We start from the raw sequence: 20,671 nt of genomic DNA on the forward strand, positions 1-20,671 counted from the left end.
TGCTGGTAGTGAGTGACAAGAGTTCTGAGCCGAAACGCAGACAGTGTTTACTGTCACTGGTTTGTTTAGCTTGCCACTGCATTTCCCTCTCTTTAAGAGAAGGGGAATTCAAAGTCACACAAATAGATAACATGTAAATGACAAGCAAATCGACAGGGGAAGTAAGGCTAGTGTTTCCCTGACAGAATGGGGTTGGCAGAGAAAATGAAAAACTCAGAGTCCGCAGGTTTGAGTAATTTCTCTGTCATTCAAAATAGTTATTTTTAACACTTGAATTTAAAAGACACCGAAAATACAGAAATACATATCTTGGGTTTAAGTGAACGTAATGTGCGCATAAAACGCACACATGAAGCGTGACTTCTTTTCCGAGGCCAACATCATGCACAGGTCTAGAAACACACGGATTACCACACAGTTCCACTTCCCAGCTCTACACTCTCAGCGGCAGCAGCAGCCGTCGTCATTGTGCTCACATGCGCCTCGCTCATACACTTCCTGTTTGCCGTGTTTGTGAGCCAGTTTTTGTATGTAAAGCGCAGAACGGCGTACGGCTCCGCTCTTTTTACCCAGGATGTGGGTTTGCCTATTAAATCGTGATGTGCGTGTTGAATGAATGGCAGCGACGCTGAACAGGAGACACCTTCCCTTGGATTTTTTGGACGTTTAAGACACGCACAGGGGCTATGGAGGCTGGCCAATAACCCACAGGTAAGACTGTGAAGAAGGAAATATTTTATTCTAAAGGCGACCAGCAGTGTTCCACTCGCAAATGGGTTAAATGTGTACAGATATGTTTGTGTTGAATTTCATGAACCTTTGATATATGACAACAGACTGTTTGTGTCACCTGTGCGCATCTACGTTTGCATCTAAGAGTCGACAGTTTATGACACCGTCAAAGTGAAGCTGCTTCTGTCATTCATCTATTGTAATCTAGTTGTTCCTCATGTACGTGTGTTTTATGGCACCAGAGCTCGTTTCTCAGCAGTGTTAAAAACTGTTTTGTTTTCTGTCAGCATCAAACACTGATGGGAAACCTGTGATCTGACAGACCTCCACAGTCCTACCATTATGGTGACTTCTGCTTTTCTAGACTTTCTATGTGATTCATGCCTATAGTATTCAGTGAGGAAGTATAGAGATGCAGAAGCACGTGTTAGATGCCTGGATGGTGTCTAAAATATATGTTGTGATTTTTAGAAGGAGAAAAGTACTTGAAGCTAGTGGGACCAGGCGATCAGATGAAGGAAGAGTTGTGGATCAGCACTTTAAGTTGCACCAATGAGCTGAAAGGTTTCCTGTCCTTGGGGTCATTTTGGTTGCCATGGAAGTCTATTGGAGTTTAACCAGGGATGCAAGCAAAGGATCCCGATTTACTCGAAGCTTCAGTTCAGGGTGAGAAGAAAGACGGAAGTCTATTGGAGTTTAACCAGGGATGCAAGCAAAGGATCCCGATTTACTCGAAGCTTCAGTTCAGGGTGAGAAGAAAGACCAAGTTTTTTTGATTGTCCACCCACAGAAATGCCACCAAGCAAACTGCTGAACTCGTGATACCTGTTACTGGGGAAAAAAACAACAACCCTTTGCTGTTCAAACATGGGTTACAAGTACAATACGATTAAAGGTCACTCGAGGAGCTTTTTGAATAAAGTGCCTAGTAATTTAGATACTTGTCACCAGTAATGTAATGATGTAGCTGCATTTGTCACACTGTGATTTTGAGTGATATTGAGAAGACAAAACAAAAATATAAGATAAAATTCACTTCAAAAAAAAGAGAGAAGATTTTTAGACATTCTGCAACATCACTTTTCCATGTTTTGGGCTGAGATTTTGCTTTTTACGTTGCGTGGCCTCAAGCAGACCCAAGTGATGCATCTAATCATATCAGTTGTTTGCAGTTGATGAGACTTCCCACATTTTCCTTTGAAGCTATGAAAGGTTTTGTATAACTTCCTCTGCATATGCAGAAATGATCCCTGCTGATTGTCTTCGCAACCAGATTCACCAGAAATGATCTGCTGTGTTTTTAGGTCAGGATTGTGATCTTTGTAGGCGTTCTATTTGTGACTGGAGTCATGTTTCAGGCGTACGCATGATTTACCCACTACCCCATGTCACAATTTTCTCAAGAAAGTTAAAAAAGGAAAAAGAACTACACACTACTCCGTGCTTCCACCCCACCCATTAGATGATGACATATTTGTTCTGCACAACGGCAGGAAGGGATCATCTATTTTTCATAGAAATAGTCCAATTTCACAATCGAGTTGGAATACAATCACTCCTATGTTGAGAAATAATAACTGCTGGAGCAGCTCGCGGACCATTTGTTGTATCGAAGAACACGGACAATCAAGCCTGTTGATTTGTGGGTATGAGATTGTTGACCACAATTTCACATCTAGGAGGGTTGACTGCAGAATCCTACCGCTAAAGTGTGTTATTCGTCAAATTGTTTCCTGTTTGTCTCTTTAAGGCTTTGATATCAGTAAAATCTTCGTGCTCACCTTTACGACACATACTTTGAGGTCAACACCCCCGGGTGTGTAAACACATGCATCTGTTAGCATTCACTATACATATACTATATGCTGTTGTATATAGTATATATAGTTTTTGTTATTTTGTTTGTTTGCTCAGTCTTGTTTGCAGTGCTTCTACTGCCTCCTCTGAGTTTCATAATCTGATATTAAAGAACCTGATATTTGCATTAAAATTTTCATATGTTTATCAGTGTTTATTCAGGAAGTGAAAACCAAAGTTTACATAGAGTGACCAAACAGGCCCTTTGTTTTGCTGCTGTAATTAGCAGCACAACAGCATATGTGTGCATCTCGTTGCATTATTAGTATAAAAGCTGATGATTCTAAACAGCCGTGCACATGCACGCAGAGCTGAAGAGCAAGTTCACCTTCATTATTTCCTAATGAGGTATTTTCTAGATGCTCTAAAGTAGGAAATACAGCATAATAGCATTAAACAAAAGCCACATCCACACAGTGTTACTTTTTGACCTGCTTAGCTTATATATAATGCCAAGTGGTCACCGGTAGAGGTTGTTTGGACTAAAGGGAAGCACTTAATTATAAACAGAGCTTTGGAGTTGGACTGCTGTTATTTCCTAAAGCCATAAGAGGCAGGTTCACATCCACTAGGTCAGGGGAAGAGAGTAAGGTTGGATGTGAATATTGAAGTTGTGAAAGGGTTTGGGGCTGGGGTGAGGGTGATGGTGGGGTGTGTGACTGTCAATTAAAATGAGAGGCACACATGTATTATGCACATATATACACAGAGATCTCGTCCCTGGTCTGTGGGAGTATATCTAAGAGTCTGATCACACCACAACAATAGAGAGGCACCTGCTTCCTCAGCGACGCGGGGAAGCTATCTTCCTGTTAGGAAGCATTTGGTAATGGGATCTGTGGGAGACATGGGAAGCGGTCCGTGAGGAGATGGAGGGAGAGGAAAAAGAGGACATTGTGAGAAAGAGAGGGACGCAGGCTGAGGTGAAACGTTGGATGCGCTGTGGGAAGTTTGATGAAAAACCCTACAAGAAGCACAAGTGAGAAATGGGCTTTTAAAGGGAAGATAACCGGGGGGGGGGGGGGGGGGGGGGGGGTGTTCACTCTACACAAAAACCAGTATGTAAGAACAATGTTAATGTCATCGTGACAAAATCAAAACCCAGAATTCATCCTTTGGATTTCACACAGAGGCTGTTTCTGTTTGGATCAGCTGTTGCTTGAATGGCCGGCTTTTCTCAGTGTGGAGCAGGCAGGTAAGAGAAAGGAAAAAGGAACTAAACATTTGTGGGTGGAATAGTGGTATAGTCTGGTGGTTTGGGGATGCTATTATTGACAGAGCGGGGAGTCTATCAGAGTCAAACATTGGCTAAAAGCTTAAAAGATATCTCTGTGAGAGATTACCATTTGGTTGTATGTTGATCTCCTGATGGTAGACAGAGCTATCAGTTAATGTTTTCCTAGTTTGTTTCTTCCTAGAATAGATTGCTTCATGCAGATGTTGAAGATCAAAACACGACACCATCCGTGTTTTTAGTGCATGAACCATGCTTATTTTTTATTTTTTAAGCTCTTTAAGGACTGTCTCTGTAACATAATGCTTACTTCGCTTTACGTTTTTGAAAACTAGCTCTAAACCATAGAAACACTGCTTGTTGTTGTCAGAATGTAAGCCATGAAAAAGTGGAAGTGACCTTGTTGACTCTTAGGGATGTACTGCATACATCCTCTTATGAAACACCACAGAGTCGCTGCATTTGCAACATGACTAGCAGGTCTATGTAAACAACTTCGATGACGCTTATGGTTGAATTTTGCTGCAAAAATCCCTGTAGTTGCATAAGCCCAGAAAATCCGCAACAATCTGGATGTGGTATATAGCTGTTTTTGCCGTATTTCTATTATAGTGTTTATGATTTCCACTGACAGGTTAATAGTTCAGCAGACACCCTCGCTGTTTTTAAGATTAATAATAGCTGGATGTACATCTTACATTGCAAAAGGGTGTGTGATGGCAGCTTCCTAAAATATATCTGACTTTTCTTTGAGAAGAATACCAAACAAAAGCTTAATCATCCATGTTTGGTAAAAGAGTACTGAATAAGTAACATAGAGGGACTATACCAGTTGGTTCTTTCATATGTAACACTTTCACTGCATCATACAGTGCTATCATCTCTTTTATTACCTTTACGTGTCCTCATTGAACGCCACGTTGGATGCAAGAGTCATTACAACTTTAATTTATTAGTTCCTTCCACATCGACTGGGCTCATATCCAGCTCTGTCCAGCCCTAACAATTACCGGAGCACTCAATACAAGGATCCAACGCACACGGCTCTGTAGTCCTGCTCAGTGCCGCTGGGACACCTTTTAGAGACAATACATCTCTGGGGAGGAGGGACGGCTGAGAAAAGTGTTGCATGGTGGTTTTGTTTATGCCTAGAGCTGAAGGTATTGTTATTGAATGGTAACTTTAGGAAAGTGGAGTGCTGTGGGATAATTGAGTTTCATTCATCTGGCCTCCTGAACTTGGGATTTGCATGAACTTCCTGACCCGTGCCTATGGCAAGGTTGGAAGTTTGGATGTCAGTGCTGTGCATCTGTACTTAAGCATGAGTTGTGAGTAAAAATAAGGACAATTGTTTGGGGAAAACAATAGCGCACATTTTCCTGAAGGTGTTTTGTGCTGTGCTGTGTTGTCAATGTCCACAGCACTGTTCCCTATGAGTTGTTGTGGCTCATAGGGAACAGTCTGACATTTTGAGAAATATCCTTGTTAACTTGCTTGTTAGATGATGATCAACTATTGTTCTGGTTCATAGGTTAATATAAAAGTCACTTAAATACAAATTTACAGTTGGTATCTAAATGTTTTAGCTCATTATGGAGACTGGAAACAGGAAGTGCACTTTCCTTGGTTCTTTCCAAAGATAAAAAACTGCCAAATAGTATCATCTTGTTTAGCTAATCCAAGAAAAAGAGAGGCGTAAAAGCAAGCTGTTTGTTCCGTATCTTCCATAAGGTCATTATAGACATTTATCATTATGACGTCTTTCTTCAACAGATATTTTTTTTTTTACACATCTTTTGTGGACACATACAAGCATGTGATTCAGTCTGTGTTAATCCAAGGTAACCAGCTGCTGCCCGTCTAACTCTGGCCAAGAAACAAGCACATTCCCAAATGCCAGCCTGCTCTCAAGCATACAGACTGTTGGTGGCCAGGGTTGTGTTTAGGCTGTGGGGACTTAAATCTAGTTTCACAAACACTAACAAACTTTCCCTTCCTGGGCAATGTCTTAAGTACTTGAATTGCAGACATGTTTTACTGTTACTCTAGAGTGGGGTTACTAATAGACTAACTAGCATTTGATACATGTCAGAAAAAATCTCCAGGTAATCAGTGTAACTCAACTTCCTGTCCTCTGAAGTCAAGGATAAACAGTTATGTGCTTATGTGTGTCAGTGTGTGTCAGTTAGAGTTATTAGGCGTGTAGGTGTATAAAGATCAAGTGAGTAATTTGGTAACACCGTTCATCTGTCAGCCAGCATGTATTTCTAGCTTTCATCTGAAGTGGGGAATTTGTGAACCTGTCAGGGGAAATTTTGAGGAGATATAATCAGACACACAGCTTGATGTCATTACTCATTTCTGGTCCTGGTCTACCATCACTCCATAACCATTCTTGTTGAAGATTACACTGACTAAAAAAAATGTGAATGTGAAATCAGTGTGGAAAAAAAGCCATTACTACTAAATGAAAGTTATTTTTTTTCTTGGTACTGTTGACACTGGTGATGTTTCTGTACACAGCATGCTGATAGTTTTTTTTTTACTTTGGCACATTCAGATTTCACTTAAAGGAATAAAATAACTCTTGAAGGACAAACTCGATTAAGCTGTTGAGCGTTTCTGCCGGGGGGAGGTAGAAGATCTGATTGGTTGCTCTGTTTCTAAAATTGTAAATCTTCTAAAAGCGCTGTCGCCTTCATTTTAATTTTAATTTTATTTTTGTTTTTACAGAAGTATTTGTTCTGCTTCTTATATTTGGATGTTTCCTCATATTTGCACATGCATTTATTGCATTTCCAAATTCTTAAGTGAGTCAGGAGAAACGTATTGAGGAGATACGTAATGCATTATCAGCAAGCTTATTTCTGACCATGTTAAACAATCTTTTTCCAACATTAACTATGGAAAACGTGCCTGTTCTATGTGTACATGCATTAACAAGTTAGAAGCTGTTTATTGGTTTCAATAATACATTTAGGCCCCAAATTATTGAATATGTTAACCCTAAAACTAGAGTATTGCACATGAAAATGTCTCTCATGCCTCTCTCGTCAATGCAGCCGATACAGAGCTACTTTTATATATTAATTAACTAGTTGCGTATGCTTCTGGAGCTCGAACTCATTGTCCAGCCAGCCAACTTTAAGCTTGTTTACATCATCTTTTAATAGATCGTAGGTTAGTTTCCTCTTCCCATTACAGAGGCTGGTCATGTGTGAGTTTGCTCATGCAGATTATTTGGGAAAAACATGTAAAAATGCATATTCAGCAAGAAATGCTGATGCTTCCCCCAAAATGTTCAAAAAGCTGTTGTCTAACCTGGATGTGAAAACCATCTGTGTAATACAACATATCACACAGCTGGGGTCATCATTGCATCTAATGGGGTCATTACATGCAATTAGGTCATGGTAACATTGTGTAGCTGGACTCTGTTATGGGAAGTCTGGAAAAATCTAAGAATAATTAGATTCATACCATGCCATGGTGAGTTGGATGCAATTAAGGGTGCTTGAAAACCCATGGTTTTCCTGACAAATTATGAGAGAGTGCACTTTTTGTTGTATCGAAAGCAACAGGCTTCTTTGAAAATGGTTTCTGTGGCTATTCCTAATAAGAGTACAAGCTGGCCCACACAGAAACACCTGTTTAATTTGAACTGAAAGGCTAGATCGGAAAATTTTATAGTTGCCCGTGAAAAGAGATGTTCTCTTTACCGTTTTCAAACCTATGAACTACTTTCTTCTTTATAAACTGTTTGGTTAGCGGTTAGGTCCAGTTTTCAGCTCTGAAATTGTGTCGTTAACCTTCTGCCACCACAAATGTTGTTCTTCTACATATAAAAACATCCAAGAATTACAAGTGACTACTCAGCCCATTTTAATTTGACTGGCGGACGCCTCTGTTTTTCCTTACGCATATGTCTTATGAGATGTGTTCATAACAGAACTGAAACAGCTTGCCACACCTGGGTTGTCCTCAGTTGCTGCATGAAAAACAGCCAAACGCGCTGATAAACTGAAAGTTAAAAAAAAAAAAGTGAAGTTCAGTACATCCTCATGAGTCAGTGGTAAAATATGACGCACATTTTTGTCATACAGGAATTCTATAACAAGCTCTTCCTCGCCATATCTCTCTCATTTATAGGATTGCTGTGTGTGTGTGTGTGTGTGTGTGTGTGTGTGTGTGTGTGTGTGTGTGTGTGTGTGTGTTAATTTTAAAATCACTTCGGGCTGGGGGTTTTCTTTTATCCTGTTAAAAATGGTGAAAATTGTTTGCTTTCCAGTTTGTTTTCCTTTAAAATTTTCTCAGTCAAAGCTTGTTGAGCAATATGTAATGTCTTAAATCCAGAAATTCCCATCCTTGTACAATGTAACTGCTGAATACACTATAACTGAAGCAGGTCTGCTTAAAACCGTTGTATTAAAGTGGTCACAGATCCATTTAAGTCTTTAGATAAATATGGCTGCTTTGAGGCAGCGGAGGTTTCTGTCAAATGTGTTTAGGACATTTCAGGAACTATAGCAACAAAACAGTGACACAAATAGCCCTGTGTCTGTTTTCCTTACCACTTAGATTATGGTTTGTGTATCTTCTTCTGACTGATTTTCATACTTGCCGAGTGAACTGCCTTCATGCAAAGTAAATGCGATAACACACTGTTGAGGAAAAGAGAGGAGCATGTGTGTACGTTTGCATGGGAACATTATGCATGAATGTATTTGAAGATAATCTTCCACAGAAGACATTAAAGGGCATTGAGATGCTTATCATATTCCGGTGCTTAATAATCATCTCTCTCCTGCCTCTTTCCAGAACCTGAGTGGTGAATATGCAGCACACCTCTTGTACAGAGGACCGGATCCAGCATGCTCTGGATAGGTGTCTGGATGGACTGCGGCAAAGTCCCACAGCAGCACATCACTGGAACGGTAAGATCCTGCAGTTTTACCAAGGACTTATAGGATCACCGCTAAGATCTGGTTATAAAAGAAGGTTATAATCAGACAGCTGATCCTGTGAAGCCTTAAAAAGCTTTTCTTGGACAAACGCCATCCTCTGAATTTTACAACACCATTTTTTAATGTGCATCTTTTTAGAGATGTACAGAGCAAATGCTTGGTTGTGCTCCTATCTGCCATGGCAACAAAATCACATCATTTGTTTTTGTTAGTGTCGTCACTGCACCAAATATCTTTTAATCTTTATTATTTTTATTCTGAGATAAAACCACGAGGAGCCTGATTCAGAGTTTCATACACAGAGTCTGAACTCTGTGTGCACAGATATAATTGTTACATTTGTTATATGGAGTTATATTGGTCGCAGCTCATTCTGTCTCAGGTGTAGCTCCCAGCTTAATAAACTGACCTATTTATTGGCTGCAGTTCACTCACTTCACCTCCTTGTATTGTGACTTGTATTGGTTCACTGGCATAGTTTACTGGGACAAAATGTGTGGCTAAGCCATCGTAAATGTCAATCGTTCTGACTAACTAAATCGTATCACGGCATTAACCATGGCTCTTGTTAATATGTTTGTTGTAAGTTTTGTAAGGTTTTTCAGTCTAAAGTGCCATACAATGAACAGAAATCGTTCATTACAGGCGTTCATTTAGAGTGTGGGGTCAAAATTCTGTTTCTAGGAAGGTAAAGGCACCACATTTTCTCAGAAGTATCAACCTCTAGCAAGCACATTTGGACATGTGTAACATGTGGTGTTGACAGAAAAAGTTGTTTGTTCACGAGCTCTTAACACAGGGACTGTGTGCGACATACGCTCAGAAGAGTCTGAGCTGCTTGTTGATGACACTGTTGCTGAAAGATCATTGGTGGAGCACACTATTGGGTGTTGAAGGAAGTTGTGTGAATAGACAGCTGGGAGGAAGTGGTGGTACAGACCGCAGCGTGTGTGTGAGGCATCAGAAGCAGGAGGTACTGTGATGCAGAGTATAAAAACAGGGCGGAAGATCAAACTGGCATCGGCCTCCGCACGTCAACCAGTGTCAGATAGAATGACGCATACCTGTGCAAACTGATCGGTGGTGATGATGTGATTTTGGCATTCAAAACGTGACCTGAAGGTCTTAGTTTGGTGTTCTCATCATTCGTTTTTTCCAATTCAGAGCTTTTATTTTTATTTTTGAAATGCATTGACCGGATAAACTTCCAGGGATATGTAATGTGCTACATTCACGTAAACGTCCACATGTTGAGCACAAGCCGTCTACTGAAGCACTGATGTATTACATTCTGGATCTTAACAGGATCATTCAAAACAGGCAGCTGTATTCCCATAACCAGCAATATTAAAAAAGACTAGAGCTCCCAAGTGGTTAGGTGTGATCATGATGCAAATAGCGCACTGCTTTTTAGAGATGTTAGGTAGCGCACTTGGATGCAAAGGCCTGTTTATAGGACGGCATTTGTGTTTGACTGCTAAAGCTTTAATTCCTTAGATTGATGTGCAATCTAAGTCACGGAGATCGAGGGATCATATCAAAATAACATGCTTGTGAGGAGTCAGGTGTCATTTTCAGTTGTTTTTGTGACTGTGATACACCACACTCAAAAAAACAGATCGGTGTGGTTTGAAATACTGTATTCACAGATCTACTTTGTTGTTTTTAATTCAGGTTTCTCTTTCACACTGTAACAGAAAACAGTAAAACATTATTATGTATACCAAAAGCTTCATATTGAGACTTTTGATAAAAAGTTAATTGATTATCTGGGACTTGCCAACTGCAATTTTACCAAATTAGCCTTTGTGAATAACCTAGTGCAAAATAAATCTTTCAAACTGAGATCTTATCTTGTTTTTCTTTTATTTTTTTCTAACAACAGGAAATCCATCCTGTCGTATTTGTACATACGCAAACATCCTTAGTGAAACAGTGAACAAAAGGTGATAATACACACCTATGATACGCACCAGAAGTGACAGCTTGAGACTTCAAAAAGCTGTTGGGTGTTTTTTGCAAACCAGTGTCAGAGCCTAGCACAATATTGTCCAGTGCCTTGTTTCATTACCACTATGGGATACGTTTGATGGCTACTAAAAATATGTAGAAAATTAGAATCGTAGCATTAGATATTAAATATGTGAGAATGTCAAGCATATATGTTGTTTATAGCTGTAAAAACGCATGTATTCCAGTGCTGATGTGCTCAGTGGGACAGTCAATGAACCGATGGAGCCTGGAGGAGCTGGTGAAGAGAGATCCGGACAACTTCATCATCCTTTTACAGCAGATCATCAGGAAGACCCGAGAGGTGAGAGGTCAAGGAGAAAAGATGTATTAATCATTGATGAATGAATGCTATAATAATCAAAAGTCTACATTAACTAATCCTTACTCGCTTTATGTCGCTCTTCTGTTGTGTTCATCTGTTCGTACGATCAGGTTCAGGAGCAGTGTCAGTATGAGCTGGTGGCTCCTCTCGCTATCATGTTCTCCTCCACGCTGTTGCAGGTACAGCTTGTCTAAAAACAGAAGTTATCAAAATATGTGACCTTTCTTCACCTCTCAGTAGCATTCAGAGTGTTCCAAGATGGTATGAGCTTTCTCCATCTTAAAGTTCAGTTAGTTTCTCAATTCAATCCCCTGTGACGTATGTTCAAGCAGTTACAGGATAATTACATAATACTAGAAACCGTAACAATGAAAGATGTGAAAGGAAGCCTTTTCATCATGCAGAAATCATGCCTACAGAAAACCTTTGATTTATCCGTTTATTCTTTCTTGCTAAATATTTTATTTTACATATATTTTTGTAATATGAACAACAAATGAACAACCATAGTATGACCCAAACATGACAATAAGATATGTAATATATTTCATTTCCTGAAAAAAGAGCAGAACTGAAAAGAACAGTTTTGTATTGCTTTGTGTTTCCACCTCTTATGAACTCATACATCCCACTTAATGGACCAAATGGCTCCAATTAAAAGCATTCTCTGATCCCTCTGGATCAAATTATGATTGTTGATCAGCCAGTTGCTCCAAAAGAAAATGGTCTTTCCGTATTGGATCAGTTAGGCACAGTTATTCGCTATATAAATAACAAGTTATTTAAATAATTCATCGAGGTTTTATATAAAACCGAGTAATAGTTTGAGTTATGCTTCAAAGCTTCCAGACTGTAGAAGTAGAACTGAATTATGAACAATTATGATAATCGCAGTTTCAGTATGTTGTTGGTCTTCTGAGATGGACCTTGCGGTCTACAGAGCTCCTGTAGAGTAAAAACATCTTTTTGTGCTTTGGTCTTAGACACCGTACTGCACTGATAACACAGACCTGCTGGAGGAAGCCATGGATGTGTTTTGCCATTTCCTCACATGGCCTGAACCCTACTGCAGTGTGTGTAAAAAGCTTCTCTCCACAATACAGCTAGAAATGAAGGCCCCAGGTAAATATGGAGAATGTTGTTTATTTTTTGTGGTCCTTCTCTTCTTTATGTGTCTGTTTAATTCACACATCTTTGCCCTCTTAGACATACTATGCTTAATTTACCTCTTGCTTATCCACCTGTTGTAACTGTACTCCCCCTAGTGATAAGTCAAAGAAATGCATTTAGGATAACGCTTGGGGGGGAAAAAAGAGCTCTGCTTGTAGCGCGTACACCTGACAGAGGCAGGATGATGACGTGGTTTCAGGTTTAAGAGAAACTTCTTCATTCTAACTGGATATTGCTTGAAAACGGATGTAGTGTCAGCATTTACAGAAAGCAGAAACCACAAATGAGTGAGGAAATTCAGCTGAATGGTCAGGTATTTCAAAAGATTAAAAAAACAAAACAACAAAAGACAACTTAATGATTTGTGAATGAGTGTTAGCTGGTGTAGTGTTTTGGTGTGTATTTGTTGTTCGGATAAGGTCACAGCCAGAGGTACCCATACCTCATTTATTCATTTCATTTGACTTTAACCATCCCGTGAGCAGCATTGGCTAATTTTAATGATTAACAATATTAACACTTCAATCATTTATTAGTAATTAGGTCATCAGTTACCCTTCATCTGCCTCTAATTATTCCACCACAACATTTAATGTAGTCATGCTTTTTTTTTTTGGTGTCAATTCAAATGTTTGTGTTCTGTTTTCCAAACAGGAATTTCCTTTCAGAGACTGGTGAGGGACGAGCAGGGCTTGAACACATCCATCCAGTGCTCAAAAACCATGTAAGGCTTCCCTATGTCACTGCTCACTACGTTAAAGACTATAAAAATATAGAATATGCATGTAAGCATGTGCCTATGTAGAAAGAAATAGCATATACAGAAAAAAAAAATTAGCCACAACTAGTCCAAGTGCTGGTGATATTTGATATCTGCATTTGCAAAGGTCCTATGCTGCATAAGCACACTGTGCTTTCTCTACCTTTGAAGCACTGCATGCAGAGGATGGTGTATGCTTAGTTCACTTTGGTGTGTTAACTTTGCACCTTCTGCTTTCTTGTGAAAAAGTTGCACAGCCATTCGTGCTGTGCAACATCTGATCCCACGTGTAAAGTAACAACAAAAATAAACTACAGGTGCCATACTTAATGACACCATGTGTGATGTGTCATCTCAGTACTTTGAAAATCCCTTTCCATCCCCTTTTCTACCCACCAAACCTCATCATGACCATAGCATCCTGTTTGCATCGTGTCCTGCATACAGTGTATAGGTTGTGTACATTGTGTACAAGTCAAGGTTTTACTCTAACACTCCGTGTTGCTGACAGGACTGTGTTGCTGATGAACCCCAGTGAAGTTCCTGCTGACTTTGTTTCAGTGGCTGAGCAGCTCAGCTGCGTTCAGCACTCACAGAGAGAAACCTACATCACTTTGATTAAACACGCCTTCCAGTCCACACTAGGCACCAAGTACCCTCTGCACAGCATTCACAGAGCTCTGCAGGTAAGTGTGCTAAATGTACTGTTCTGCAAATATTGATTGTAAAAAGCTAGGAAACTTTGTGGTGTAGTACAAAACACACATTTTGTTATAGTTGGGTTGTTTTTTTTATTCTCATACAAGCTAAATAATCACATTGTTTCATTGTAACTAAATTCATTTCTTTTAGTAAGATATTTCATTCATTTTTAACCCACAGCTAATGGGAGAAAGTCTTTTTTAGTGTACTCTAAACCTAACCTGAATGAATATGTTAATCTACCATTAACCATCTTTACTTTGAATTTCTGACATTACATTTGTTATATAAAGCTACAAAGACTTAAGTACATGCCTTTTTAATGGGTTTTGATGGTTAGATAAATGTAGTTTTTATCTTGGCTCTCCCTGCTGGCAGGAACAAAGATGTTCGTTGCTAAACTGAACTGAATAAAAGGGAAAAAGACTCTAGCGTACGTACGATATCGTCGTAAGGAGTTGCTTGTCAGTAGTTTTATGTTTGAAGAATGTTTTCAGGATGTGAGATATTTGCTTTGTAGTTCCAGCCCAAGATTTAAACTCTGAGATGGTTACTGTAGTTTGGAAATCTATAAATATTTATTAGAGGAAAATGTTACGACATCACATGGTCAAAACCTGTACTGTCCAATATGAGATTAATATGAGACCATGACTTTTTGCAGGAAAAACCTGTGAATGAGCTGGAGGAGATCTACTCCTTGGTAAGCGATGCCTTAGAGGCAGCTGCTACCATGAGTGAACCACTGAAGGGGCGGAGTCATGTCATCCAGGAACTGGAGAAACTCAGGGAGATGATGAAGATCCCTGCTTCCAATGGAAGGAAGTCTGATGGTAAGGCTGGTTTTGGTAACTGGGGGGTTGGAGGTTGGAAGTGTGTTACATGGCACTAATCCGACTGTTATTTTGCTCTTCTCTTAGGAATGTTGCAGACGCTACCCCTGCCCACAGCCAAATGTTACATGTTTAACTGGGAAAAAGATAACTTTGGTAATAAACTCAACTTGTATTTATTTGTACTTCATATTTGGCAATAAACTTTTTCCTATTAGCTGACAGAGAATTTGTAAATCAATCTCTTAAGGATAGTTTTTCCTGGATCTTTCAGCAGGTGTTTTTCTCTCTGTTTTGATAGCTACATTTAAATATTATTTTCTAAGTAAGATTTATATCCTGTTTCCTGCAGATGTTCTGAACACCCTTTTGGAGCATGAAACTGGCTACCTGTCCACTAATGAGCAGGAAGAAGAGGGTGATATTGATGACGAGAGGTATGTGACAGAAATTGATGTGGAAGAAGACAAAGACGAGGAGGAGCATGGTGTTGAACCTTCTGCAATATCTATCATCCCTAGTGACTACCGCAACAGCCATCGTGCCTCTACCTTCTCCACGATCTCCTCCACATCCAAAGACTCCATGTTCTCCACCTTGTCTGTAGCCTCAGAATCGTACGCTCCCTCCCTTCTTTCTATCACCTCTGGAGCTGATAGTGACTACTTTGAAGATCCTGATGACTACATTTGCTCCTCTCCTGTCGCTGAAAAATGTTCGCCGAGGTCAACAAAAAGTTCAGCTCGACTAAGCCAACACTTCTACCGGCTTTTCATCAAACCCAAGAGCCCCCTTTCCCGGGCCAAAAGTTTAGGAAACACTGAATCGAAAGACCTTTTTGTGGTGCGAGAGAAGCGTTCCAACTCCCTGCCCCAGCAGGTCAGATTACATATTCCTGAACCCTCACTCCAGCCACAAAGTCAAACCCTTAAACATGTCTGCTTCCGAAGGAGGCCTATTCTTAGCAGTGATGAAGACATTAAGAATATTACACTGAGGGTGGTGGTATTTGGTGCTGATCATGTAGCGGGGAAGGTGGCCCGAGCATACAATGACCTTAGGAGAAAGGAGACTGCATGTCCGCGTCTCAGCAGGGCTTTCAATCTTCAGTTCTACTTTGTGCCAGTGAAGAAAGACTCTGCAGTAATAGCAGCTCGGAGAGGTTCTAGTCCTTTAATTCAACCTGGAGCTTCAAAGGGAACAACCCTGTGTAACGTAAGTGCAAGAACACCACAAGCAAATATCAAATACAAGGCACAAGGTCTGCTTTAGACTAAGCTACCTGAGGCGTAGAGCAAAGAAAACATAATTTCAAAATGACTACAGAATGATTATTCGTGATTTTTTTTTGAACAGAAAGACAAAATGTCCATAAAGGTAAATGTATGACACTTTTGCTCATGCAGGACCACATGGGCATAGGGGACAGTACTAATGACATTGCCCATCTCCTTGGTATGCTGGATCCTTGGTACGAAAGAAACACCCTCAGCCTGCTTAACTTACCAGCCAACATCGTCTGCCAGGTATAACTGTAGTATAACTTTTCCACCACCAAGCCAAAGCTATCCTAAAGTCTGTTATTCCTGTTTATCCAACAAAGAATTTCACCATGTATCATAAACTCTTTGCTGCAGCAAACCTCAAAAACAGAGTCCGAGTCCTACGATAGCTCATATGAGCAGCGTCTACCCATCCTGGCCGACTTGGTCCTGTACTACTGCCGCTATGCTGCTCGGCCAACTCTAATCCAGCTCTATCAGGCTGAGGTTGGTTACACGTTAACACTTAAAATGCTTTTTTGGGGCTTTTTGTTCCCCTTTCTTGCAACTTCATTCACAAGTTTTTTTTTAGTATCAGAGAATGGCACTCTGCCACTCATTAACAACAAAACACAGTTTCATATTCAGTGAATAACAGAGGAACTTTGGTCTTGTAGCTGACGTTAGCTTGTGGAGAGCGGAGGACTGAGGTGTTCGTCCACTCCCTGGAGTTGGGTCACGCCGCAGGAACGCGAGCCATCAAGGCCATGGGTAAGTCAGACGCATGCATCAAACATTTGCATTTATACATAGCCTAGCAGCCACATTTCCTTACAGTGACATGGATTATCATTTATTATGAGGCTGAGACTACTAAATTTATAGTAGGGAGACAACTGGTTTTTTTTCTTTTTCTTTTTTTTTTTTTACATCATGATTCACTTCTACTTTTCAAGTTTCACTTGTCAACACTACTTGCACTTCTGATTTTTAATTTCTTTGGAGAAGTTAAAGTTTAGGGAAATGTTTTTATGTCCTCTATCTGTTAGTTACTGTGCAAATGACCTACCCTTTGTTTCCATTATGTAAAAACTTATGACAACAGTGGCTAAACTACACAAATGTCTTTTTTTCCACACCAGGAAGTACATTTAAAAATATTTTGTAGACATATTGTTTTGTAGCCCTTTTAAGTACCGTGGATTAACAGTTTATGTGTGTACGTGTGCTTTTCTTTTTTTTCTGTAGGTGCTGCCAGTAAACGTTTTGGCATTGATGGTGACCGAGAAGCAGTCCCTCTAACTTTGGAAGTTGTGTACAACAAGGTAGGATGGCATTTGGGTTGTATCCCTAATTAAAATTTGTTTCATAAAGCTGTGTTATAAACAAATTTTATTTGTAATTATGACATCTTATCAGGAGAAAAACAAGCAAACACTTTAGTGCAGTTTTCCACCGCCTTAAGAACTGGTTTAAGTTATATGGTCGCTTCTTGAGTCACAGGAGATGACGCATCAAACTTCTGTGACAAAGCACAAAGACTTGCACAAAGGTTTGGTCTTTGTGGTCATGTGGTCTGAACCATTAGAAATTGGTAAAAGTGACATCTCTTTATCTTTCAAAATCGACACAGTCGTCTGGAAGCAGTCATGATCATATCTGTTTTTCTCATCTCCCAAAACTGGAGTGTTTTGGGGTTTGTTTGTGTTTTTTAAAATAAAAGAGCCGTAATCTTACCCTACTTTTCCTCTCATTCAGGTTGTTATTAGCGGCAGAAGTCAGTGGAAGCGAGAAACCAAAGTTTGTACTTCAGTAAACTTGATCAAAGCATGCAAGAATCCTGAGGAGCTAGGTATGTAACTCTTTGTGTTTACCATTAAAACGTATGTCTGTTCACAATTTCATTTCAGGGAAACACATTCCATTCTTCACTGTCAATTCGAATCATTCACTTTCTTATTCCCGTATTACTCAAGCTAGTTTTCTAATCGAAACCCTTTCTCAAGGTGAAAATGAACAAAATGTGCAAGTGTATTCTTAATTGACCTAAAACAATGTCTATCAGACTCAAAGATGGAGTGCCTGCAGCTGACGATGACTGAAGTCCTGAAGAGACAGAATGGGAAATGCAAAAAGGGCTACAACCAGGTGAGCAATACGTGATATCAGTCTGCCTTGGTGGTTTGTGGTTATGAAAGTGCAGCACCAATCTACTTTCGCAAACAGCTTTGCAGCACAGCCATCACTGAAGATGGAGTCCTCGATACACACTCGATTTCATCTCAAAATCTTGACTGAATATCTAGTCACACACACAAGCATGTATGGGAACCGTTTACTGTCTGACACCGTGATGGAACAGAAAGCCACAACACACAAACAAGAACACAATTCTTTTGCTGGTGTGTGCTTTGGCAGTAGTATTGTTTTGCAGCACTGTATGCTGGTGTGTTAACCTAGTTTGGGTTTGGAGCGTTTATTTATAAGAGTTTTTAACCTCATCAGCAACATGTAGACCTGATTAAATGATTGAACCCATCTGAGTTGTTTTCAATGCAGCTCGGTCGAGGTGTGAAAGTCGTGCGTGTTGTTTAAAAATGATTCCTTTTCGTGAAGTCTTGTTGGTTTTTGGTAAAATGTCTGTTCGTGACAATTTGCTCCGCTTATCACCTTTGCAGCAACTGACTGTGACTGAGGTGAAGGTGGACAAGGTGCAGGTCAGCGGTGTTGAAAACACAACTTTTGCTGTGTGCCTGGACCAGGATGAGAAGAAGATACTACAGAGTGTCACCAGGTTTGGAATGAAAATAAACACGTGCACCCAAATGAAAAGAAACCGGAAAGAAGCTATATGTGATGGTAGCTAATTGAGACAGGTTGTTTCATATCTACGTGGTCTACATGGTAACACAACCATACGTTAAGACACAGCTTTATCTTTTCTTTTCTTTTTTTTTTTGGGGGGGGGGGGGTGTTTAGAAGAAACATTTGTCAGAAAAAAATAATTTAGAATCACAAAGACATACAAAGTAGATTTTAGCCCTTGATTTGTTCTCGGAGCAGTTTCTCTCTCTCAGCTGCGTCACCATGACCCTCTTTCCTCTCAGGAAACGTACACAGAAATGACAAAACCCACTTACAGTACACAGTCCTTGCAAATGTTTGTTTTTCTCTAACCATATATCTCCTTCTTTGTCATCCAGGTGTGAAATATCAGTGTGCTACAAACCTGACAGCTCCACTGACTGGAGGCTACGAAAATTCCAGGCCTCTGCTCAAATCCAGCCACTCCACCCGACCTTCTGCTCCCTCCTCTGCCTGCCCATAGTCACTTTTAGTGGGGCTCTTCCCTGAGACTGCCGACCACTGATCTGGGAAAGATGCTCTGCACTGTTGTGCATATTCTGTGAAACTAGAGACTAACTAAAGAGGATATTTTAATATTTTTTGCTAATTTTTATGAAGTACTTGGACAGATTCACATGATGGTGCCTTCGACCTGCAGTGGGGTGCAACATTTGGAAACATAAAAACAGGGATAGTAACAAAAGTCACCTGATTATTTTATTTTATTTTATTTTATGTTATTTTTTTTATATATATTTACACATACCAGAAGACCCAGGCAACCAAGAGACCGAGTTGATTGCGTGTTGTTTTCTTTGTACACAGCAGTCATTCTGTGTAATTAGGGAACACTTTGGGTTTCATTCATCAAGTTTCACTTCCTCTTTCTGCACTGACAGACAAACATGACTCCACCCACAGTCACATTAAAATATCCTCTGGGTAAACAGAGTGAATCTAGAGAGTCTTGGGTGAAAAGATACACAAACTAGCAACACCACATGCTGTGCTACCAGGCTCCTGGTGAGGGAGATGTTACGACTGTGGTATATTGGAGTCAAAGTTTACCAACTTTTCTCTCTGGAAATCCATGTGGAGGTGTCTATTGGGGGTTATAATCAGATTAGGTGACAATATCTGAGAATGCACACTATTAGAGAATATGTAAATATTATTTTTGTAAATATTCCGCCGTGTACTATAACTTGAAAATCACATCATCATTTTTATGCCTGTTATACACAGTTATAACATTTCTCCTAAGGAGTTACACTGTACTGTTTTAACTGAAATTATAAGTATGACCAGCAGAGGGCCCCAGTGACTTTTTTATTTGACTTCACTTGAAGTACAGTGTACTTGGAATAAAGTGTCTTTGTAATTACTGTAACATATTTTATGAACGAAATGTTTTTGATTTTGTTTTTAAATAAGGACACCAGTAGGGGAAAAGGTGTTTAAAAATAGATTTGGATGTACACTTCCTGCATGAAAAGGAACTGATTCATTGCACTTTACACTCAGTAATCTGTGCAATTAAAATGTTATTGTTTTGTTAGTGTAAAGGGATAATATCCTGATGACTTGACTGACACTGAAATTGAAGCACTGCAGATTGGTATAATTAAATGACATGACAATCGAGCGAACAGGCGGTTAAATTAGGTACTTTTTGTGTTTAAATGTCAGATAAATGCATGACACCAGTGCCCTCCATCTACATGTGTCCTCTGATGAAAGTGTGATATTTCTTTCTGTAAATTATATTTGTCTATCTATGAAACATCTTCAATTCAGAGATCATTAAAATATGTATACGTCTGCAGAGTAAGTCGACTCAATTTATAGGCTACGTTTACAACATGAATGAACAGAGCAACGTCGGACTGCTCTGAAACTGTAAGTGTTTCATATTATACTGCATGCCACGTCTGAGGTAAAAATGAATACCCTCTGAAATGCAGCGACACCCGTG

General features: G+C 39.8%; 1 protein-coding gene across 4 annotated transcripts; it reads left to right on the plus strand.

The window, feature by feature from the left end:
* The first annotated feature begins 438 nt into the window (after positions 1-438).
* Positions 439-20,517, plus strand: pik3r5 (phosphoinositide-3-kinase, regulatory subunit 5). 4 transcript variants are annotated; one of them, XM_005736227.1, is made up of 19 exons: positions 439-711; positions 8,642-8,757; positions 10,986-11,101; positions 11,233-11,301; positions 12,106-12,244; positions 12,947-13,016; positions 13,564-13,738; positions 14,419-14,587; positions 14,675-14,743; positions 14,940-15,024; positions 15,109-15,802; positions 15,994-16,113; positions 16,225-16,356; positions 16,527-16,620; positions 17,098-17,174; positions 17,608-17,701; positions 17,915-17,997; positions 18,528-18,643; positions 19,053-20,517. In XM_005736227.1, exons 2-19 carry the CDS (start codon positions 8,658-8,660, stop codon positions 19,201-19,203), a joined length of 2,553 nt encoding a protein of 850 aa, XP_005736284.1. In that variant the 5' UTR covers positions 439-711; positions 8,642-8,657; the 3' UTR covers positions 19,204-20,517. The 4 variants fall into 4 exon arrangements, with proteins under 4 accessions (XP_005736284.1, XP_005736282.1, XP_005736283.1 ...); XM_005736225.1 differs by having other exon boundaries at positions 14,940-15,802; XM_005736226.1 differs by lacking the exon at positions 439-711 and adding an exon at positions 1,408-1,481 and having other exon boundaries at positions 14,940-15,802.
* Positions 20,518-20,671: the final 154 nt, after the last annotated feature.

This window comes from Pundamilia nyererei, unplaced genomic scaffold (assembly GCF_000239375.1).
Source record: "Pundamilia nyererei isolate P.nyererei 1_Seehausen unplaced genomic scaffold, PunNye1.0 scaffold00068, whole genome shotgun sequence".
Taxonomy (NCBI): domain Eukaryota; kingdom Metazoa; phylum Chordata; class Actinopteri; order Cichliformes; family Cichlidae; genus Pundamilia; species Pundamilia nyererei.

Coding starts and splice junctions, on each gene's coding strand:
- pik3r5 (XM_005736225.1), top strand. CDS start 8,658: ATGCAGCACACCTCTTGTACAGAGGACCGGATCCAGCATGCTCTGGAT. Junction 14,744..14,939: donor CTGGGAAAAAGATAACTTTG/GTAATAAACTCA, acceptor TGTTTCCTGCAG/ATGTTCTGAACACCCTTTTG. Junction 17,175..17,607: donor TGGAAGTTGTGTACAACAAG/GTAGGATGGCAT, acceptor CCTCTCATTCAG/GTTGTTATTAGCGGCAGAAG.